Raw genomic sequence first — 23470 nt, 5'->3', positions numbered from 1 at the left:
CGGCATTCCTTTTGATTCTTAAAAAGATTGCGTTGGGGTCGGCCTGGTGGTGCATAGTGGTTAAGTTTGTGGGTTCGCATCCGGGTGTGGACCTACACACCATGCTGTGGCGGCATCCCACATACAAAGTAGAGGAAGATGGGCACAGATGTTAGCTGAGGGCCAATCTTCCTCACCAAAAAAAAAAAATAATAATAATAATCTCATTTAAAGGTTAGTTATCTAGAGCTGCAGGCAGCAAGCCATGACAGCCAGGCCCACCCATCTAAGCTGGTCGTCGGCTCCCTCAGTGCTCAGGGAACTTCTGCCTGGTCCTGGAGCCCACCCTGGGAGGCCATGACCCCAGCAGGCCTGCTGGCACCAGCTGTGTGACCCCGGGCAGGTTGTTTCCTTCTCTGGGCCTGAGCGGATGTCTCTTCCATCAAACCAGGTCCTGCCTGGAGGGCAGCTTGTGCATCAAATGGGATAATGGCTGGAGAGGCCGCCCACACAGTGGAAGCTGTTATTAGGGCCGTGGGGCCACCCAGGCCTCAATTTCCTCACCTATCAAATGGGCATAATGAGCTGGCTGCTGCTAACCTCCCGGGGCTCCAGAGGCTTCGAGAGAACATCTGAAGACTGTCCCACCCACTGTGGGGACAGGGGCTTCTGCTGGGAAGTCTGGCCCCCTGCCCCTGATTATAATAACATCTCCTGCAGAAATATGGAAAAGGAAAAAAAAAATCGCAAAAAAAAAAATTGGCAATTGCCACCTCCTTCCTCCTGGTCTGTTCCTTCCTTGCCATGCTTTTTTCCTTTCCTGCCCTTTTTCACAGCCAAGAGCCAGAAAGTAGGACCCTCCTGGGGTAGGGAGAGGGGCCTGTGAGCCAGGCTGCCACCTTCAAATCCTAAGCTTCCTGAGTTCTGGCTGTGTGACCTCGGGCCACTCTCTCAACCTCTCTGTGCCTTAGCTTCCTTGTCTGGACCATGCGAATGATGTCAGTGCCGTCCACGTGGATCTGTGGCAATGACTTAACATGGGGATCAGCAGACTATGACCCAGGGGCCCCATCTTTCTGTTCAGCCCGAGAACGAAGAATTGTTTGTACGTTTCTAACTGCTTGGGAGCAATCAAAAGAAAAATATTTTGTGACATCCGGAAATTATGTGAAATCCGCATTTTGTGTTTGTAAATAAAGTTTTATCGGCACACGGCCACGCCCATTTATTGATTTCTCATCCCTGGTGGCTCGAGCTACAAGGGCAGGGCTGAGGAGGCGAGAGAGACCGCCTGGCCCGCCACGCTGAAAATCTTATTCTCTGGCTCTTTGCAGAAAAAGCTGGCAACCCCTGGGTGACCCTGGGCAGCACTGTGTACAAAATTCTCCAGGTGTGCTTGGTGTTGTTAATAAATGTGTGGTTCCTACACGAGTCACATGCTATTGTTCCCCTGTAAACGTTGCATCGCCAGCATTTCTCCCGCCCCACTGACGATTTCGGGAAGCCCGCCTTGCTCTGCCATCCCGGGACATCTCTTGCGTGATCCCCCTTGGCTGGACACGCAGGTTGTTCCCAGTGGCTAAGGGAGGGCCGTGAACAGCCTGGCGTCTCGAGCCGGGTCTGTTTTACGTAGCAGACTCGCCTCCATCCTTTGCGTGCGCTGCATCCTGTTCCGGGCAGGTTGCAAATAACTTATTTAATCTTCGTCAGGACTCACCCCCGCTGCCATCTGGTTGGCACGCTCCCCATCCGTCACCGGGCTCGGCCAGCGCAGGGGGCGCAGCTGGAACTCCATCTCTCCGGGTGGGTGTGGCAAATGGTGCAACCACTTTGGAAAACGGTTTGGCGGGTTCTTAAGAAGTTCAACGCACACCTACCGCAGTGGGACCCAGCCTGCGCCCTTGGGTCTTGACGCAAAAGAAATGGAAGCCTAGGAAGCAGGCCGTGCAAAGGCTTGCACGCAAATGCGCTGGGCATCTGATGCAGTCTGCTCCCAGACCTTTATCCCACAGGGCCAGATGCAGATGGTCACCCGAGGGCTTGTGTGGGGGGGGCTCCTAGCTGCTCTCTCTGTGACGGTCCAGAACGGGCAGCAACTCGGATGTCCACAGCAAGGGATGCACACACGGGTGCTCACACATCCAGACAGTGGAATATTAGCTGGCAATAAAAAGGCGGGAATTCTCAGTACCCAGGACAAGGGGATGAACCTCGAAATAAGTGGGTCAAGGAAGCCAGACGCAACAGACTGCGATTGACAGGCAGCCACACCCGCTCCTTTGCTGACAGTCTGTGACGCTTCTGTGCCGCAGGGAAGTAACCGCAGGTCATTGGCATGTACGGCTCCGGCCTCAGTTCCCACATCTGCAGAACGGGCTTAAACACGCTCCTACCTCACAGGTGTGCACACCTGCGGCTGCGATACTGCGCGACTTTGCTTACGCGGCTCTACGTAAGGGTTGGAGGTGCGTCGTTATCGTTCAGCGATTTGTTTCCTTTTTTAAAAACTTTCCCTCCATACAAAGCATCTTGGGGATTAATTCCCGTCAGCGCTGTGGCTGAAGGGCCCTGCTGGGTGTGCGTGTGCATGACTCTGTTAAACATGTGTATTTACATATTTAACACGCATATTTACATATTCACCATGCACGTCCACATGTCCGATACACATATTTGCATATGTAACACGCATATTTGCATATACATGCATATTCACAAGTCTGCCATGTACATTTGCATATTCTGTACACACATTCACATATCTGATATGCATGTTTGCATATTTAATATGCCTATTTAATATCTGCATATATTATACAATATATAAATGTATATTATATAATGCATACTGCATATTGAATACATATATATTTATATGTAATACATCTTATATATGCATATATAATATGTATAATACATATTTACACATATATATACACATACACGCATATATATACATGATTTCTTTTTAAAAATGAGATTTACAAGGCCTTTAGTCCTTCCGAAACTTTCATTCAGTCAACAAATATGCATTGAAGACCTACTACGTACCCGGCGAGGTCCTCAGGGCCAGAGACACAGCCGTGAACAAAACAGACAGACTCCCCCCGGCCCCCAACGTGGAGCTGACGGTCTCCTTCTGGCAAATTCGTATTTTTAGTGATTTAGCTGCTTACTGGGACTTCAGATGCTGCAATGAGTTTAATCCCAATCTGACTCATGATTGATTCTCACCATTGTTCCCTTTAGTCGTAACTTTAAAAGTTCGCGAATAGAGCAAACAGCCACCCACTCGGCAGCACCAGGATAAACAGACCTTTCGCAACAACCCACACCCCAAAACGCGGGTCCTGCCCCCTGCTCTCGGAGCGCCTCCCTGCCCCAAAGTTAGTCATATTCTGGAATCTGGAATGTGTCCTTTCCTCACTTGAAAATAATTGTATCTCAAATAGGTATTTCCCCCAAAATGTTGTTTCCTTTTAGTGACTGTCCATTCAGAAAGAGGGTGTCATGCTGTGTGTAATACGTGGGAGCTTCTTGGGCGTGTCACTGTCACATTGCTGAGTCCATCCATACCGTCTGCCTGCGGCTGAGAACACGGCTGTGGCTGCTGAGTAATATGCCTCCGGGTGAATTTCCCACAATGCATTTCTCCATTCTCTCAGCGATGGGCATTTGGATCATTTCTGGCGTTTCGCCTTCTTCACGGTGCAGGGATGAACATTTTGGGGCACGTTTCCCGGGGCTGTAAGCCAGGGTTTCTTGTGAATAGACACCTGGGAGAGGAAAGGCTATATTATGTGGCACATGAGTGTTCAGTGTTGTGAGGAATGTCAGCCCGCTTTCCAAAGCTTTTGCCGTGTGGAAGAGCTCAGTGTACGCACAGCCTCCCCGGGTATTGCTGGATATTTTAACTTTGGGGCAATGATAGAGGGGTCTCGTGGTGGCCTTGTCATGCATTTCCTTGATCCCTAAAAGGGGTGGACATCTTTTCATGCACTTCTTGGCCCCCCACGTTTCATCATTCACACTGCGCCTGTTCATGCTTTTTGCACACGTTTCTTTTGCGTAGTTGTCTTTTTCTTATTGGAACCTCGCTATTTTTAAAGGACCCTATCACATGCCACCGGAAGGCTGGCCGTTATTTACAGCACGCGTTCTCAACAGGGGCCCAAATTGGTTCTTAGGGCATGAAAAAAAATTTCACTCTCTCAATGTACAAAGCACAGACATGCATACAATACACAAACCCATAGGCAGTGTATCTGGGTGTTAAAATTTCACGAGGGCTGATTCCGAGAAAAATGTCTAAAAACAGCTGAAGGGGCAATCATGAAAAAAAAGTTGAGAAACACCAATTTGTAGCCATTTTCACAAGTGTACGGCAACGATCTTATCGAGGGGCATACATACCTTTTCCCACGTTCGGGACAGACTCCCGGAAGTTGGACCCTACCGTCTGAACTTGTCTCGGGCCTCGCCGTGCAGGCCGAATTGTTTTCCCAATTCTTACCATCTTCGCCTCCAGGCTGTTTATGAAAATGCCCGTTTCACCACATCCTCACCAGCACTGGGTTTTATCAATTTAAAAATCTCAACCCACTTTGAAGCGTGCGAGAGCATGGCACGTTCTTGCCGGGGTTCACCTTTCTTTGGTCTCTGCAAGGCCGCATCTTTTTTACACGTTTGCGAATTCCTCTGTCTCTTTGGAACGTTCTAGAGTGGAAGAGCTGTAGGCCAAGACATCTGGAGCGAAGGGGATTCCTGGCAGAGAGGGGCAGCAGCTTAGCTGAGTTGCGTCCCCTGGTTCCACGGAAAGCAGAACTTGTTGGTGATGCAGCTGGATGCTTAGCGAAGGGGAATTTCCAGTCGAGCGTCAAAGGTGTCGCCCGGTTTCTTCTGGCTGCTTATGGGAGAGGAAGGAGAGAGATGGAAGGAAGAACGTTTGAGCAGAAAGGAACCACGTCTTGAGGATCTGGAACCCTGTCAGCCTGTCCAGATCACAAAAGAAACCAAAATTTAGAGATTCATTGTCAGAAAGGCGTCCTCCGAACCATCATTGCCTGTGAGCTGGGTGACCTTTGGCAGGTGTCTAAACCTCTCTGAGCCTCAGTTTCCTCATCCATGAGATGCAGATGGAGGCAACAGCGCACGCCTCCCAGGGCAGCTGTGAGGGATGGCTGAATGGGCTCGTGTGAAGTGCTATGTGCCCACAGGCCTGCTGGGGAAAATGATGGGTGGGGGGCTCCTTGCGTGCCCCCCCTTACTCAGCTCTGGACCCCAATCCCTGCCCGGCTCCATCAACCCATCCCTCCCCTCCCCTCCTCCCACATAGCTAATTCCCCAGGCGGGAGGGGCAGAGGAGTCAAGCTGGGAATTAACGGGCAGATTATAGACGAGCTGAGAGAGACGGGGTCTCTATCCTGTAACCCTTGCCTCCCCGGGGCCGGGGCTGCAGACCCCCTCTGTCGCCTTTGGCTTCAGGGGTGTGAGCCGGGCCGCCTCCAGAACCTTCCCCCAGCCCAGCAGAGCACCCTGGAGAAGGCCTTAGGATCAAAGCCTTTGCGCTGCTGACATGCTGGTCGGCCCCGGGAAGATGATTCCCCCTCTCTGGGCCTCGCTTTTCTGTTCTGCAAAGTGGGGAGAGGAATGTGCCGATGAACGGAGAAACCCTCAGCGTCCCGGGCTGATGCTCTGGGGACAGCTGAGATAAGGCCTACGGGGAGCCCATACTTAGGGACTCCAATTCAAGGCAAGGCTGGGGTCGCCCCCATTTGCTTCAGACCTCCCAGCCCCCCAGGGCCCGGCATGGCACCCAAAAACACACAAGCAACTTCCAGAAGCCCCCGGAGTCAGCCGTGGCTGCAGAAGGGCCGGCCAGGGCCTGATTCTCCTCCTGGCGCGGGGCCTGCTCCCACCCTAAACCCTGGCGTCCTGCCTGGAGGAGCGGGGAACCGCTGTCCCCAAAGGGTCGCTGAATTCCCGGAGCCCCAGTGTGGGGAACTGGGGTCGCGGGGCGGGGGAAACTCAGACACGAGGCGGATCACAGGATCTCCTCCCCACCCCAGGTCCGGGCAGCCCCCCTCCCCTCGTCCCCGCTGCGCCAGACGCAGGGCCCAGGCGGGGGGAAGGGGGCGGTGCCTGCTCTGCGGCTGCGGGCGGAGGGGGGACTGCGGGAGAGCGCGGGGTGGGGGGGGCGCTGCGGCACAGCGTCCCAGCCCGCAGTGGCCCGCGCGCCGGGGGCGGGGGCGCTGACCCCCCTCGGCCCGCCCCTCCCCCGCTGCGGAGGCCTCGCCGTCCATCCCCCCACCCACGGAGCCGCCCGCGCGCTCCCCGCCCCCGCCCCGCCTGGAGCCCCTGCGGGACCCCCGGGGGACCCCTGCCCCCCAGGTCTGTCGCCCTCGGTGTCCGAGTCTCTGTGTGTGTGCCCATCCGTCCCGTGTCCCCACTGCGCGTGTCTGTGACCGTGTGTATCCGGGACACCTGCATTCACGGGCCAGAGGGGCTGGCGCGACGGCCTGGGGGAGGGGTCCTGGGGGTCGCGGGGTGTGGCTCCGTCCCAGGGCTGGAGTGTGTGTCTACGATTGGCAGTCTGTCTGAGCGCCTGGGTGACACCCCGCAGGCTGCGAGTCTGTGTATGTGACAGCGCGCAGGCCGTGGGTGTCTGGGTGACACCCCGCAGGCTGCGAGCATGTGGGTGCCCGTGTGTGTCTGTCTGGGTGACACCCGCAGGCCGCGAGTGTGAGTGTGTGTTTGTGGCATCCTGCAGGAGGTGTGTGTCCGAGACTCCCCCAGCGGCTGCGAGCGTGGGTCCCCGCGTGTGTGGCTGCCACCCGCAGGCCGCGTGTGTCGGTGACACGCTGCAGGCGCCGCCGGGGTGGGTCCGCGCGCGGCGGGGTGCGTGGCGTGTCCGTGCCGGAGTCGAGGAGGCCCCGGGCGAGTGTCCCCGAGCCGTCTGCGCGCGCGTGTGTGTGTGTGAGTGTGTGTGTGTGTGTGTGTGAGCGCGCGCGCGCCGCGGCGAAGGTGGATCCGCTCCCTCCGCAGCCAGCCCGCCCCGGGCCCCGCGACCCGCCGCCGCCACCGCCACCCGCCCGGCCTCCCCTCGCGCGGGCCGGGCCGGGGATGGAGCCGCTGCCGGAGCCGCCGCAGCGCGGGCCGGGGCGCGGAGCGGCCTGAGGCGCGGGCGGCGCGCGGGCCCGGGGGGAGGCGGGCCGAGGGGAGGGTCCTGCGGGCCGGGGGGGCGGGCGCGGCGCGCCCCCTCCCTCGCGCGCTCGCTCCCTCCCCCGCGCGCCCTCCCTCGCCGCCTCCTCCCGCCGCCTCCGGCCCCCCCTCGCCGGGGACCGAGCGCGCTCGCTCCGGCGCCGGCCTCGCCTCCTCGCAGCAGCGCCATGGTACGTCGCCGCCCCCACTTTCGTTTTCGCCCGGGGAGTTTTTGGGGTGGTGCGTGGGCTCCGGGCGAAAGTTGCACGGTCTGGGGGGGCAGGGGGCGGGGGCCGTCCGAGGGAGGGGCCCGAGGCGGGGACCCCACCGCCCGCCCGCCTGCCCGCTGCCGCCGCCGCCGCCGCCGCCGCCGCGGGACCCCCGCCCGCCGATCCTCCCCCCTCCGCGGCTGGGGGCGGAGCTGGCGCGCGGGGCGCGGCGGGGGACCCCGAGTGGGGGGCCCCTCGCGGGCGCCGCGGAGTTGGCGGGGAGGGCGGGGCTCCCGGGAGAGGGTCCCCCGACCCGAGGCCGGGCCCCCGCCCCCTCCCTGGCCGGGCCCGGAGGCGGGAGGGCGCGGCCCGGGGCGCACGACCCCCGAGCGCGCGGGCCGCGGGGGCGCCGGGGCCGGGGCGGGGGCGCGGCGGGCCGTGCGGGGCGGGGGCGCGGCGGGCTCGCGGGGTCCCCGGGCCGGGCGAGCGCGGCGCGCCAGCTAGCGGAAAATGGCCGCTGCGGAGAGGGGCGGAGAGCGCGCAGCGGCCCCGCCGGGCGCCTTGAACTTGGAGCCGGCGGGCGGCCGCGCTCGGCGCCGCGCAGGGGCAGCCCCCTGGCTGCCGTCGCCCCGCCCCCCGGGCCGACCCCGACCCCGCCGCGGCGCACGGGGACCCTGCCCCCCGAGGGTGTCCCCAGGGCGCGCCCAGGCCCCGAGCGTCCGTGGCTGCACTTGAGGGTTCCGTGTCCGGTGCGCGGGCGGCGGTGGCGTCCGCGCTGGAGGGCTGCGTTTGGGGGCTCCCGTGCTCCCCAAACGGGTCAGCGGGAGAATCCGGGGGTGCATTCGCGCGTCTCTGTGCCCGGGGGTCCCGTCCCCGGCCGGGGGTCCGGGGGTCCCGAGGCGTCGCGCGTCCTCTGCTTTATGTGTGTGTGTGTGTCTGCGCATCCACGTGGCTGTGTGTGTTGTGTTGCGTGTGGGTCAGAGCATTGTGCGGCTGTGGGACAGCGTGTGCGTGTGTGTCTTTGGGTAACTGGGCGACTGTGCCATGTGTCCCCGTGGGGCGGTGTTGTGAAGCTGTGTGGCTGGGTCGTGCATCCCCCAAGGGGCCGCGATGTCCCTGGGTGACCATGGGGTGTCCCTGTGTGAGTGTGTGGCGGTTAGGGGGTTGCCGGTGAGCGGGGAACTGTGCCCTGTGGCTGCGTCCCTGGGGACAGTTGGGTGTCGCTGTGACTGGCGCTGAGTGACTATTCCTGGGGATGGGTCTACACCCTCTCCCCTCTCGCGCACCCCCCCCATTCCTTTTTTCCTGTAATCGGGGCCGCTGGGGTGGGGGGGGACGTCTGGTGCTTCCTCGACCTTGCCAAAACTCTCTCTCCTCGTCGCACCCCCGCCCCGTCCCCTCCACTTTCCGCTGCCTCGGAGTCCCCCATCCGCGGGCCCCAGGTGGTCCCGGCTTGAGGTTCGGGCGCGAGGTGGCGCCGGGACGCGATCGCTCGGTGGCGGCGACGTCTCCCGCCAGGGGCTGCGCGTGCGCGGGGACCTGCCCCGGAGGGAGGCGGGGCGGCGGGGGGTCCCCCCACTCCGCCGCAGAGGAGGTCCCGAGGGATGGGCAGTTAGAGAAGCGCGGGAGCTAGGTCGGGCCCAGGGGGGTGGCCCAGGGGACCCCCTCGCCCTCTTTGCTGGGAGCCGCCCCCAAGTCCTGCCTCCGAGCGCGGCCAGACGGGGTGGGCGCGCAGTGCTGTGTGCGCCCGTCCTGGGCACGACCCCCGCCCCAGGGCCTTTGCATAATTTTCTGAATTTCAAAGCCCCAAGACCAGGCCCGAGTTTCTGCTTTTTGCTTGAAACCTGTGTCCCATTTTGGGGGGGGCTGTTTGTGAAGAGGAGGAAAGGGGACCCACATCCACACGGTGAGACGCGCACACAGCCCTCAGAGTCACTGCGCTGGACCCGCCCAGGCCCCTCCATCCCTGAGGTCGGACACCTGGCCTGCCCTACACAGCGCTCCCCTCTATTCTACCATCCCACTTGTCGCCTGGCGCACGGTGGGATGCACTGTGTGCACAAATTCACAAGCACACCCCCGTGACATACCCTCACTGCACACAAATGTACGTAACTCCGTGCACACACAACCCCACGCAGGCACAGATACACAGACACACTCACAGAGGGACACCTGCATTTGTGGGATGGGGAGGGGACAGCCCCCTCGCTCTCCGCCACCTCTGTGTCCCTGCAGGGCCGGGAGAGCAGAGACCCCAGCTGTGGGGGGAGCTGGCGGGGACGGCCATGGGGGAGGAGCAGGGATGTGGTGTGTCACATGTTACTGTGCGTGTGTGTGCCTGTGTGTGTCGTTGCATTTGGGTGTGAGTGTGTGATCGTGGACGAGTGTCCGTGTGTTGCGTTTGGGTTGTGTGTGCACTTGTGTGGGTCTGCGTGTCTCTGTGTCCGTCTGCATGAGTGTGTGTGCGCGTGTGTCAGGTGGGGTCTCTGTGTGTGACAGTGTGTCTGTGGGGTGTGTTGTGTGTGTGTGTCTCTGCCAGCACCAGTGTCACATGCCACCTCTCCTTCTCAAGACCAAGGACCTTGACATCCCCTTCAGAACCTCAGTTTCTCTTCTGTAAAATGGGGACACACAGGACCGCGCGCCAGGCGGAGCAGGGTGGCACTGTCACGCCGTGCACTCGCAGACCTGGCCCTGGCTGTGTCCTCTGTCCTCAGGGTGTGGCAGCTGTGGAGTCACCACGCGGGCTCCTACCATCCGTGCCTGAGCTGCTGTGTGAATTCCACTCACTTTTGAAAAATTTACTTTTTACTTACACAAGCCTTTCATAAGCACCTAAAGAGGAGGAAAAAATGTCCAGAGTAAAAATTGAGCCTTCTTCTCATGCCCACCTGGGGGGACCCCACTGTTTGCATCCAGCTTTGCCTCAGCAACTGCACGTGGAACAGACACACCTTCTCATAAAGCACCATGTCTATTCTTTAAAAAAAAAAATCCCAAATGAGACCTTGAATTTAGTTCCTGGGTCGCTGAGGGTGGGTCTGCCCCCGGGGACACTGGATGATGTCTGGGGACATTTGCGGTTGTCACAACTCGAGGCTGCTCCTGGCATGGCGTGGGAGGGAGAGAGACCCTGGCCTGCAGCTCGCGTGTCTCGTGGAGACATCTGCAGCGGGGCCCCCTGTGCTTTTTCCGGGCTGTGTAATATTCCAGCTGGCACCCGCATCTGTGTTGCTGAACTGGCCCTGCAGTGTAGACACGGGGGCCGGCTCCAAGTGGTTGGCGTTAGTATGACAGGGTGCATCTGTATCGGGGACACTTACAGAGAAATCGGAGTGAGTTGTGGGGAGAGTGCATTTTTATTTTTTATCCAATGAGCCGAATGGTGCTCCGGAGCCAGGAGCTAAATCGTGCGCCGCTCTTCTGGGTCCTTCAACACGCAGGTCCAAACCCCCCAGGTGCTTGAGGCGGAAACCGCTAGGCGCAGGGCGCTGCCCTGGCCTCCCCGGGCATTGGCTGGTTTGCCCACAGCCACTCACGGGGGAGGAACCATCATGGCCTCATTTCGCAGACGGGGAAACTGAGGCACAGGGAGGCTGAGCTGCTAACTGGAGGGGACCCAGGCTGCAACCCGCTGGCCAGCTGTGGACCTACTCTGTGCACCGCAGGGGCCCCTCCTGCTCGAACTGGAATATATAGATAACAGTTCCTTACCGGTTGTGAACCGGCAGAAGGTTCTAGCAGCCGCCACCACTGATATGTTAACACGGTCTGCACACACGTAACCGCGGGCACCCTCATCTCCCCGATCTCCGAGGCGCAGCCTCCTGTGGCCATTTTACAGATGGGGAAACTGAGGTCCCGAGAGGGGCAGTCTGCGCTCGCCAAACCTCACCTTCGTGAGGACCCTAACCTGCCCTGTGATGGTCGCAGGCGGGCTGGGCCGGGGGTGGGGGGCAGTCCAGGGGGAACGCGCTGAAGTCCATTTTAATTTTAATGTCTGTGAGTTTGGGAGTCTGCCCCCTATGTGGCATGGCATTTTTGAATAATAAATCCTGGCTTTCAGTGGCTGGATGTTGGCATTTGGGTTCCTGTGCGTCCCCCGCTGTCCCGTGCCCCCGGTCGCTGTCCGCTCACGATGTTTGAGTAAGCGCTACCCGCGTGGTGGGGAGCCGGCAGGCCCAGGGAAAAGCTGCTCCCTGCCAGGTCAGCCCGGGGACCCTGGTGAGTGGCTTCCCGGCCTCTGAGCCTCAGTTTCCTCCCCTGTAACACGGGGGACTAGGTGGCATCTTCCGGTGCCCCTGGACATGGGGCAGCGGCCCCAAGGTGGCGAGAGGGTATCCTTTGGCCTCACGATGCTCCGAAAGACGAGGCAAAATGGCCAGCTTTCTAAGAATGTCTCTGTGCTCCCCGGACAGGAGGTCAAGGCTCTGCTCAGTGTCCTTGTCATCGGGGTTGCCGACCAGCCCCACGGGGCGGGCGCTGTTAGCCCACTGTACGGGGAGGACGCAGAGGGAGGCCCAGAGACGACAGGCCACGTCGCCGCAGCCTGGGAGGTGGGAGTGAGAGGTGCTGGGAGGATCGGGGAGGGAGCCGGGGGCGAGCTGAGGTCACGGTCATCTGGTGCCCTTGGGGCCGACGGGGGCGGGGAGGGCAGGTCTGTGACTAGCCATTCTAGAGAGTGAATAAGGGACCTTTAGGAATGTGGGCCGTGGGACCAGGTGGCCGGGCTCCAAGCCACTCACGGTGCCTCAGTTTCCAAATCTGTGAAATGGACACACCGATGGGGTCAGTGGGGTTTACGAGACACCCCGGAAGGGGCTGCACGGGTTTATCTGGGCAGCCTGAGTTCCCCCTCGATTGTCCCCCTCCTGGGGTGCTGGGGCCATATATGGGGGAGGCCAGAGCGGCCCCCCAGGTCCACTTTGGTGCTGGCAGAGGAGAGAGCAGACTCCTGGGGGCTCCCGGGGTGGCTGGGGCCCTTCTGGCCAAGGAGGGGCGGTGGAGGCCAAGCCCCTCTGAGCCGGGAACTGCAGTCCTTGTTCGGGGGAGCAGGGGGCGGGGGTGCCGTGGGACCCCTCTCCTGCGGGGCACCTGGGGTCGTACATCTTTAAGGGGAAAGACACGCTCTCTCCGGCCTCTGCACACGTCACTTCTTCATTCCCCCCCCAACTTGGCCCGAATCTCCAACTTCCCCGCCAGCTCAGGGCCGGTGGTGGGAGGGAGGAGGGTCTTAAAAATCCACCTCCGGGGGGGCCCCCAAATGTCCAGCAGCCACCCACCCCCTAGCCCTCCGCGCTGACCCCGGGCGGGCCTGGGGGACCCGCTGCGGGTGGGGCGAGCGCGCCCCTGGGGGGGTCCCCAGTGGGGACCCTGGCGCCTGGAGATCCGTGATCCCCAGTGATGGGGGTTCATGATCGTTGGGGGGGGGGTGGGCGGGGGAAGAAGCGGCTTTCCTTCCCGGCTCGCGCTCTTTTTTCCCTCGTTTCTTTGAAAGTTGGATGTTGAGAAGTGGGAGGGGAGAGCCACTGGGGGGGGGGAGGGAGGCGGCCAGGAGGAGGAGAGACAGAGACGCGGCGAGAGACAGAGACGGAGGAGGAGAGGGGGGGGGGGACGGGAAAGGAAGAGAGAGAGAGAGAGAGAGAGAGAGAGAGGAGACGGAGGGAGGGAGGGAGGGAGGGAGGGAGGGAGGAGGGAGGAGGGAGACCGAGGGAGGAGGCGGCGAGGAGCGCGCCGGCCGCGGCCGCGGGGGGGGGGGGGGGTTTGGAAAAATGACTCAGTAAGTTCAGCGCGCCCGCTCCGGCCGGCCCTGCGCCTCCCGCCGCGCCCGCCCGGGATGTATTCGTCCCCGCTCTGCCTGACCCAGGTACGCCCCCCGCCCGCGCCCCCCGCGCCCCGGGCCCGCGCCCCCCGCAGCCCGGCCCCGGAGTCGGGCAGCCCCGGGGAGGCGGGACGGAAAAGGCGCGCGTCCCTCCCGCCGCCCCGGCCCGCCAGGATGCCCCTGCCACCCCGGCCAGGGCGCGCGGGGGGCTGGGCTGGGCTGGCCCGGGACCCCCCTCCCCACCGCTCTGGACCCTCTCGCCCGGGATTCCCGCCCCCAGGCCCTTCCCCTCTCCCGGACATAGGGGCTGGGGGGTGAGCGGGAGGTGGGCAGGCTCGCCCTCTCCCCACGCAGGACGCGCTCCCACACCCCACCCGGGAAGGGCTGGGGGCGCCCCCGAGGCAGGGCTCCGCGCGAGCCCCCCGTTTGGAGCGCGCCTGCGTCCCAGAGCAATCGAGGAGGGGATCCTGGGCCCCGCGACCCTCTGGAGGTGAGGACGCCTCGGATGCGTTCCTGGAGCCCCCCCTCCCCCAAGGGGGTGCCCCGCCGCCCCATCCGGGGCCGCCTTTCCCCCCACGATTGGCCCACGTGTGCGTGGAGGGGGAGGGGGCGCGCGAAGTTGGAGGCGCCCGCCGTGGGGGGAGGGGGGGCCCGGCCGTCCCGCTCGGTCTCCCGCCCCCCCACCCCCCGCGGCCCCCCGCCCGGCCCGATCTTTCCGCCGCATCGATTCGGGGGCCCTGGAGCCGCCGGAGGAGCCGGAGGGAGGCGGGCGCTCCGGGGTCTGCGGGCACTGCGGCGCTGCGGCGCCCTCGCCAGCCCGGCACCTGCCCCTGCCCCCTCCCGCCGCCTCTCACCCCTGGCCGCGCTCCCGGGCTCCCTTGTGCAAGGCCCAGGGGCTGTGCGGGGAGGGGCGGCCGCCACTGCCCCAGGGCGCACCCTCCCGGGGACCCCGGCCCTCCCCCAGCTCCCGCCAGGCGCCCCCCCTCCCCAGGTCTGCCGGTTCTACTTTCCAGCTCCGCCCTTCACCCCCTGCCCTGCTGTGTGTCTTTAGGCCAATGAGGCTCCAGCCTCAGTTTCCCCGGAGGTGACATGGGGCTAAGGCAGCCTCTGGAGAGAGGCGCGGAGTGGCCTCCAGACTGCAAAAGGCAGCGCATGTGGGCGGTGGGCGCCTGGCGTCCTGAGGAGCACCGTATGGGGAGCACGTGGGGGCCCAGCTTGGGCCGCAGGGACCACCGCTGTCTACCGGGGATCCCCCCCATTCACAATCTGCGGACCCCGTCATTCGCGGTGGGACCTTGCTCCCTGGCCCCCTCCGGCCGCCGCTCGGGAGTTCCTGGCTCCCAGCGCGGCTGGTGCTCAGGGGGTCTCGGCTTGTCCTACCCATGATCCCCTGGGTGACCTTGGACAAGTCCGTGCCTCCCTCCAGCCCAACGCGGCCCCTTCGGAGCGACTTTGGGGGTCCTCCCCAGCAGTCCTCCTGCCGGCCCACCTCTGCCCCCCGGGCTGCCCGGAGCTCCCCAGCACAGGCAGCCCTCTGCCCGGGCTTTTCAGGTGACCTTGGGCCTGGCGGTCTCGGGGCTGGGGGTGCCCCCGCCCCCCGTGCCCTTCCCGCACTCCGGGCACGCTGGGGGGAGCCCAGGGCGGCTATTCCAGGCGCGGGGCTGGAAGGCCGCCTTTTGTCACCGCGCCCTGGAATTCCCCGGCAGGACTCCTCGGGCCGCAGGCCTCCGTCCCGGTGCCCAGAGCGGGTGGCAGGGAGAACCAGAGCCTGGCGTCCCCCAGCAGAGCCGGGTCCCCCAGGGCGGCCCTCGGCGGAACCGAACCATCCCAACTAGGAGGTTGCAAGAGACAGGGAGATGGGGGCCAGCGAGGGACCCCGAGGCTCCAGGCCAGGGTTCACCCCTCCTGTGCTTACTCTCCCATGGGCCCCCCCAACGGGGAGGGCACCTCCTCTCGGGCTGCCCGCAGCCTCAGTGTGACCTGCAGCTCCTTATGGGTCTGGTGTCCCCCTGGGGGACGGGGCAGGACCCCCACTCCTGGCTGTCTGGCTCAGTGTCCCTCATCAGGGCCCCACCCCATTTCTGTCTGGCTGTCTTGTCCCCTTCTGCCTGTCTCTCTGTCTCTGTGGCCGTCTCTCTCCATCTCTCTGTCGCCGTGTCTCTCTCCTTCCCCCTCCCGGGTCCCTCCCGGGTCTCTGGGCCTCCGTCTCCCCCCTTTGCCCCACCAATCCTACAACCTGGACCCATCCTAAAATAGCTCCCTTTTAGCTGATCCGACCCGGATCCTTCTCCGAGCCAGCCAGAGGGGGAGGGGACGGCTCGCTCGGTGCCAGCCCGCCCCGTGCCCCCCGGCCCTGCCCACCGAGGGGGGTGGCGGCCGCCCTGGAGGATGCTGGGAGCCCGGTCCCTGGGTCGCTGGTGACTCAAGCTCTTTTCACTCTTACTCTTAAGAGGAACTGTGTGGAGCAGCCGTTACTTCCATAAATCCTGCCGGCGGGAAGGCCGCCTCCTCCCGCCCGCCCGCCCTGGCCGCCCTCCCTCCCGGCTCCCGCCCGCCGCCGCCACGTTACTTATTCCGGGTTTGGGGCCAAATCCCTCTTGGCCCGGGCGCCCAGGATTCCCCGGGCCTGCAGGCTGGGCCTGGCCCAGGGCGCCTCCCTCCTTCATTCATTCTTCCTTCATTCCTTCCCTCGTCTCTCTCCAGGCCGCCACTCCTTACCGCCCTTTCTCCTGGGGGGAAGGGGGACCGAGGCTGGGAGAGGGCCCTGGCCTCACTCCGCGCCTCCGATGGGGCCAGGCGAGGGGGCAGCAGAAGGTGGCGAGGTCTCGGCCTGGGGTGTGGGGCTCTGTCGGGGTCGGGGGTCCCCCAGCACCTCAGAGCTGGAAGAGGAGAGGCCGAGACCAGAGAGGGCCAGGGCCTGCCCAGGGCGGCACAGCATGGCGAGCGGGCCTGGGTGTGGGGCCACTTTCCCCTGGCTGTTTGGCCTGGCCTGGGCAGGTGGGTGCTCCCCGTGTGCCCCCCGCCGCCTGTGGCCTCCTGGGCTCGGAGTCCCTCCTGTAAAAGGCACAGCCTCGCTGTGTGTCTCTGTCTCTGTGTCTCTGTCTGTATGTCTCTGTGTCTCTGCCCCTCCCTTCTCTGCGGTGGAGGTGCCCCAGCGCCAGGGCCGGCGCCTTGTAAATCACGACGGAGCTGGGATTCTGGCCGAGTCAGCGTTCTCTCCCTCCCTCTCTCTCTCTCTCCCTCCGTCTCTCTCTGCTGACACAGGCCCGCCGCCTCAGCTGCGCCCTGCTGGGGACCCCACCGAGGCAGATCCTGGGAACCCTGGGCTCCTCGCGCTGCCCGAGGAGTCAGGGAGGCGGGGGGGCAGGGGGGGGGCCTGGCGCACAGTAGGCGCTCATAAATGGCGGCTGCAGGAAGGAGGGGAGGGTTGGTTCTGGCAGCCGAGAGAAGGGACCGGAGTCTCTCGGAGCCTCAGTCTTTCCCAGCGTAAAGTGGGGAACGTACCGGCGCCTTCCTGGGACGCTTTGCCCCGCCCCCCCCACCCCCCGGAGCACGGGGCCTGGTATACAGTAGGTGCCAAATAAGTGCAGCTGCTGTTATGGTTGTTGCTAAACTAATAATTGGGTGAAACATCCACAGGCGTCTTTCAACTGGCCCTCCCTCCGTCCTGTCACTGTTTGCTGTTTGCATAAGCCAGGCCCTCACCCAGGTGACGGGGACAGTGGTGACCCCACAAAAGCTGGTGCCCTGACCCCCAAGGGTCTTGCTGTCGGCCGTTGCTCCTGGCTGCGGCTTCGGCTATGACAAGCCCCCGAGCTGAGGAGGGGGTGGCAGGTGACCCGGGACTGAGCGGGGGGCTCCGGAGAGAGTGTGAGGGTGCAGGGGGCCCGGCGAGGGGACCGAGGAGGCAGGAGGCCACGGTCACAGGGCCCAGCTCGGCTGCACGACTCTGGGCCTCAGTTTCTCCCTCCAGACAGTGGGTGCGACATTGGTTCCCATTTTGTGGAGTCTACAGCTCAGCCAATGCTCTGCCTGTGAGAGGCCCGGCCGCACTGCCTGTCTCTCTCCACACCCAGGCCCTCTGCCTCGGCCGCCATCAGCCCCGGGGACATCCAGCCACAGAGGGGGTCCAGGGTGCAGACTCGAGGAGTTCCCTCTCTTTGGACTCAGTTTACCCAGATTCCTCCCTGCAGCCTACAAGGCCCCGCACGACCTGCCTCGACCCCGACCTGCCCTCCCTCCTCCCCCTCTCCCCCTCACTCCCTCTGCTGCAGCCTCAAGGGCCTCCTCACTGTTCCTCCTACAACATCCAGTCCTGCCCCAGGGCCTTTGCACTTGCTGTTTTCGCCACCTGGAAAGTTCCAGCCCTGAACTGCCATCTTTCAGGACTTTGTGCAAGTGTCCTCCCTCCCCTACAGAAGACCCTTCCTGATCACCCCCAGCTGTAGACAGCCCCTGAGGGGTTCCCTGGCCCCCCCTCAGACGCCTTTAAATTCCCTGGAGCACTTTGTTTGACCTGACGTTTTATTGCATATTTGTTGGCTCATTTAACATCCATCCCTCCTCCAGAGCAGGATCCGGGGGAGGGCCCCCAGCACCTTGCTTGGGGCTAGCACACAGTAGGCGCTCAGTAGATGTTTGCTGAACGACTGAATGACTCTCTCCTTTGAAGGGTTAGGTAGGAGCCATTCGTAAATTCTGGCGCTCTGAGCTTGGGGGTGGGAGTTCCCCTAGGTTAGGGGCCTCGGTGCTGGATGGTCCTGGGTTCGAATATGAGCTCTGCCTTCTGGCAGCCATGTGACTGTGGGCGAGTCCCTTAATCTGGAGGAAAGGACATTGGAACCGGGGCTTTGAAGGATGCGTAGGAGTTTGGGACAAGCACTTAGGAAGTGGTTAAGATAGATTCTCAGTAATGTGTGTGGAATCATTGACTGAATGAAGGACAGAGGACCCTTTCTGGAAAGCGTCCGGTTTGGTGTTTCCTGTCCTGAACTGTCAGGGTGGGGGGCCTTGGGGAGGCCCAGAGAGGGACACAGTTGTCCACTGCAGGGGGCCCAGCAGGGGCGTGGGCCTCAGGCTTTACCTCCCAGCTAAGGCTGCCCTCTGTGGCCTGAGAGTTGCAGTGGGCCGAGTTCCTGGGAAACCGGGGTTTCCGGGAAAGGCCTGGCCTTGTTCCCCCTCCCTTGACCTTGCCTCTCTGGTTGCCAGGGCAACAGACAAGCCCTCCCCACCCCCTCGGGCTGTACAGAATGAGAAACTGAGGCCCAGAGAGGAGCAGTGATTGGTTCCTGGGTCGTACAGAAGGAGAAAACGGAGGCCACTGTCACCTGGTCTTACCCGCAGGATCTGCCTGGCAGCATGTGTCATGGCCCTGGCTTGGGATTGGGGACGGGGAGTGACAGAGCTGGCCTCAGAGACACCCCCCCCCCCCACCTTGTGTGGCCCAGGCCAGGGCTGCGGGAACCCTGAGCAGAGCAGGAAAGGCTGCCCGAAGGAAGGAGCACTGGAGATGGGGCTTTGAGGGATGTGTAGGAGTTCGAGAGGATTCTCAGCATCTGCCTGGCCTTTGCCGGCTCCTTTCTCCTGGTCAGCCATGGGGGAGGAGGGCACCTTGGTTGTCGCAGGTCCCATGGGACAAAGAGTGACAGGCCTGCCTGTCACCTGGGCTGACCTGAAGGGGAGGACGAGGAGGATGGGGCAACAGGTCCCTGACCCAGTTGCAGACTGTTTGTCCTCCTTCCTTTGGCACCAGCTGGGGTCACTGGTGACGTGGGCTCCCGCCCCTGCCCGCCTCCCGGGCACCTCTTCCCAGAGCGGGGGTGGGGGCTCCCCGAGGGGAGGGGTCCCGGAGAGGACTCTGGGAAGGCCCGCCCCCTGGCTCACACCCCAGCTGCCCCTCATCACGGCCCCAGTGAGTGCCAGACCTTGGGTGGCAGCCACGGCCCAACGTCAACACCGTTGCTCTGGCCTCCTGCCACCGTGGCGTCCCCCCGGGGAGCAGGGGGCAGCGACCTGTGTCTCCATCGATTCCGTCCCCCCCGGCTCCTCCAGCCACATGGCCTGGCCCTGGGCTCTGCTGCCCGGCTGTGCGACCCTGGGCCAGTCGCTGCCCGTCTCTGAGGCTCAGACGTGGGAAAGGCACATCCGAGGGGGCCCGGGACTGGGGCCTGGGGTGGCCGCCTCCATCGTCCCTCGGCCTCAGCGGAAAAGGGCCTGAGGTCCAGCTGTTCCGGTGACTTACGCTTCGGGGGACACTGGCGTGGGGAGCAGGGCTGGCACCAGCCGAGCTCGTGCCCCCAGCCCGGCCGGGGCAGGAGGCTGTTTTCCGAGGCTCGGTCGTGGGTGAAGTCCGGGGTCGTCCCTCTGCCCCCCGTGCACCCCAAGGCCAGAGGTGGCCCAGGGAGCCGGGGCACAGAGCAGGGAGGCACCCCGGGCCCGCAGGGGGGACCGGCCCGGCCGCCTCCATCTAGAAAGAGCCGACAGCCCCAAGCCGCGGGGTCCCTCCCGGGAGAGAAAAGGGCCCGATGGCCGTGGCGGGCTGGGGTGCTGGGGGCTGAGCCTCACCCGGGCCCCCCGAGACCCCGCAGGACCTGGGCCAGGTCCCCGCCCCTCCGTGAGCCTCAGTTTCCCCATCATGCAAAGAGTAGCAGAACCTGGGGTACTGCCTGCCCCCCCGGAAGACGGTAAGCGAACGAAGTAATCGTCGCAACAACCCCGATGTCAGGAATCGTAAAACGAGCCCAGGGCAGCCTTGTGAGAGCTGGGCGCGTTGCGGGGTTCACGTGCCAGGAAGAGCTGTCCCCACCCGGTTCAGAGACCCAGGGCTTTTCCTCTCGGTGGTCCTTCCTCCTGGGACTTCTTGCCCGTGAGGCTGAGACCCCAGGTCCCTGAGCTTCTGCTGCCTCAGTTTCCCTTGCTGACAAGTGGGGAGAAGGGGACAGCTTTTGCACGCCCGTCGGAGGGGACGAGGCGTGGCCGGGGCTGCGACTGTTTTCACGGCACATGCCTGTGGGTCCCAGCCCCGGCTCTGCCCCTCGGGACTGGGGCACCTCTGGGGCCTCAGTTTCCCCATCTGGGAAAGGGTGTCAGGGCCGCCCAGTGACGCCAGTGAGGCAGAGGGCTGGGGTGTTGGCGTCACAGCACTGGCCAGGCCTCAGGGCCCCACCAGGTCTCGGTTTTTCCGCATGTGGAGCGGGTATGGGGGGACGGGGCGGGCTGGACAGGCTCCGGCCCCCGTCCAGCCTCAGTTTCCTCTGCCGATGGTGGGTCCCAGAGCCGGGCCCCAAGTGCCACTCTCGGAGCACAATGTCTCCTGCCATCATTGGGCACCTGCTGTGTACTTGGTCTGCTCTAGACCTTGGAGCCCAACCTCTCGTCTAGGGGTCGCAAACCACGGCCCGGGGGTCCAGTGCCCGCGTCCGAGTTTGTGAATAAAGTTTTATTGGCGCGCGCGGTGACCGTCCTCGGCATCTCACGGATGGCGAGGTTTGCGCCCCGGGGCAGAGCCGGCTTGTGGCGGCAGAGACTAGAACATTCCGGCTGGGCGTCTCGAGCGTGCTGGTCAACTGGGGTTTCCGGACGCCAGTTCTCGCGGACGGTGGCTCCGTGCAGCCCGGCTTCCGTGATCCCCGTCTGTGCAGTGGGTCCTCAGCTTGCTCGAGGCTCCAGGACGGTGCTCCCTGAACGCGCGCCTTGGCCTGCCCCTCCCACACAGTCCGGGACTCAGTTTCCCCATCTGGGCAGCGCGATCCAGCCTGTCCCCCCCGTGCGCTTCTGCCGGGTGCCTTCCGTTTTCCGGGGGAGGGCGGCGGCCCCTGGGCCTCCCCGCTTGGGGGGTGTGCCTGGGGGGTCCCCGCGCCCCCTGACCTCCGCCCTCCCGCCCGCAGGATGAGTTCCACCCGTTCATCGAGGCGCTGCTGCCTCACGTGCGCGCCTTTGCCTACACCTGGTTCAACCTGCAGGCGCGGAAGCGCAAGTACTTCAAGAAGCACGAGAAGCGCATGTCGAAGGACGAGGAGCGCGCGGTGAAGGACGAGCTGCTGGGCGAGAAGGCCGAGGTCAAGCAGAAGTGGGCGTCGCGGCTGCTGGCCAAGCTGCGCAAGGACATCCGGCCCGAGTTCCGCGAGGACTTCGTGCTGGCCATCACGGGCAAGAAGGCCCCGGGCTGCGTGCTCTCCAACCCCGACCAGAAGGGCAAGATGCGTCGCATCGACTGCCTGCGCCAGGCCGACAAGGTGTGGCGCCTGGACCTGGTCATGGTCATCCTCTTCAAGGGCATCCCGCTCGAGAGCACCGACGGCGAGCGCCTGGTGAAGGCGGCGCAGTGCGGCCACCCGGTGCTCTGCGTGCAGCCGCACCACATCGGCGTGGCCGTCAAGGAGCTCGACCTCTACCTGGCCTACTTCGTGCGCGAGCGAGGTGAGCGGGCGTGCGAGGCCGACGGGGGAGGCAGGGCCGTGAGAGGTCAGAGTGGGGAGGCAGGGCCGTGAGAGGTCACAGGGGGAGGCAGGGCCGCGAGAGGTCACAGGGGGAGGCAGGGCCGTGAGAGGTGGGGGGGGGCGGTGGAGACAGGGCCATGAGAGATCAGAGGGGGAGGCAGGGCCGTGAGAGGTCTGAGGGAGGAGGCAGGGCCGTGAGAGGTCACAGGGGGAGGCAGGGCCGTGAGAGGTCAGAGGGGGAGGCAGGGCCGTGAGAGGTCAGAGTGGGGAGGCAGGGCCGTGAGAGGTCTGAGGGGGGTGGCCGCCCCGTTGGGTAAGGGGATCGCCAGATACGGTGGGAAGGTCCCAGGGAGGAATTGGGCCGCACTGGAGTCGCGGGGGGTGGGCGCCTGCGATGTGAAGGTCGGAGGGAAAGAGAGATGGTTCAAGGAGAGTCTGACGGGGGAGGCATGTGCGTCCTGAGGGTCTGAAGGTAGAGGCAGGCCCTGGTCTTGATGTCTGACGTGGGTGGCAGGCCCTTGAGGTCTCAGGAGATGAGACCGTGTCCCAGAAGGTCTGAAGGGTGGGATACGGCCTTGTCGGGAACGGGGCGCAGGAGAGAGAGCGACGGGAGAGGGGCCATCTTAGCGCTCGGGGAAAGCCGGGAGAGTGCTGGGGTCGCTCTGGGACACTGTCGATTGACTCTCAGACCTCCAGCAGAAGCGGACGGGGCACACACTTGTGCCGTGGGTGGGAAGCTGGGGTGCTGTGTGCCTTTGGCTGGGTCACCGCTCTCTCTGGTCCTCAGCCACCCCTGCTCGCTCGGGCCCTTCCAGCTGGGTGTTTGCTGGCTGCGGGCTCGATGCCCAGGGTCGAGCCTGGTGGGGTTTGTGAGGGTGGGGAAATCGTGGCAGCTTCCTGGAGGAGGAGGCGGCCATGAGGGGCCTCCAGGCGCTCAGCGGCTGGCCGGGCAGAAAGCGTGGAGGCTCGACGTGGGGTCCAGCCTCCAGCTCAGCGGGCTGGTGGCTGAGGGCAGGGCCTGGCTGGCAGGACAGAGGGCTCTGTCGCCCGCTGCTTCCTGGCTGTGTCTGACTCGGGCCTCAGTTGCCCCCTCTGTCACGTGGAGGCCGCCAGAGTCCCCGGCTCGGTTGCGCCGCCAGGATTGGCCAGGCTCACGTGTGGGGTGTGCTGATCGCCAACCGGCCACGTGGCAGGTGTCGGCGGTGACTGTCTTCGTGGGGACCCAAGCAGATGTGGACCCTAATGAGGACACACCCCACACCCCATGAGCCCCCCAGGTGGAGCCGGGCACAGAAGAGGGCACATGCCACCCCCGGGGCTGCCTCGGTGGGTCACGTGGGCGCCCACAGGTCACAGACCCAGCCGGCTAGACCCCACGTGAACGCGCGTGGTCGCATGACCAGAGACGGAGGGAGGAGGGCTGGGGGAGGGGGGTGCCCCCAGTGGGAGACCACGGGGGACACCAGGGGTTGGCCGCCCTTTGCGGGACCTGTGAACCCGACACATCGCTGTTCTGTGCCTCAGTTTCCTTTTCTGTCTAAGGGGGTAACAGGCAGGCCGTCTCCCAGCAATGGCATGGGGATTAGATGAGGTCGGGGGCTCCTGGGGTGTGGGAGGGACATCTGGCAGAGTGTCCCCATCTTGACCTTGAGTCCTTGACCTTGACCCCATCTGCCGGCCCCTCCCCCACCGCCCCCAGTTACCAGCAAACCCCCCTGGGGGCGGGGGCGGGGCTGCGGCTCCAGCTCATTAGGATGCGAGTCAGGTCCCCTCGCTGCCACGTCCCCCTCCAGCCCCCTCGGCTGCTGCTAACATTGCGC

At 63.8% G+C, this 23470-nt stretch overlaps 1 protein-coding gene across 11 annotated transcripts in view; it reads left to right on the top strand.

Moving 5' to 3' along the window:
- Window positions 1–7201: 7201 nt before the first annotated feature.
- NFIC (nuclear factor I C) overlaps window positions 7202–23470 on the top strand; it is a 54368-nt gene continuing 38099 nt past the window's right edge. For 2 of the 11 annotated variants that reach the window (XM_070622532.1, XM_070622531.1), the window contains exons 1-2: window positions 7239–7370; window positions 21099–21630. In XM_070622532.1, the coding sequence (XP_070478633.1) occupies window positions 7368–7370; window positions 21099–21630 (535 nt within the window). In that variant the 5' untranslated portion in view covers window positions 7239–7367. Of the gene's footprint in view, window positions 7371–12903; window positions 13258–19122; window positions 19896–21098; window positions 21631–23470 lie in introns of those variants that run through there. The other 9 variants (XM_070622540.1, XM_070622534.1, XM_070622536.1 and 6 more) reach the window with 8 other exon arrangements.

Source organism: Equus przewalskii, chromosome 6 (assembly GCF_037783145.1).
Source record: "Equus przewalskii isolate Varuska chromosome 6, EquPr2, whole genome shotgun sequence".
In the NCBI taxonomy this organism is placed as follows: domain Eukaryota; kingdom Metazoa; phylum Chordata; class Mammalia; order Perissodactyla; family Equidae; genus Equus; species Equus przewalskii.
Note: the sequence above shows the minus strand (reverse complement) of the source record. Positions and strands in the feature narration are given on the sequence as shown.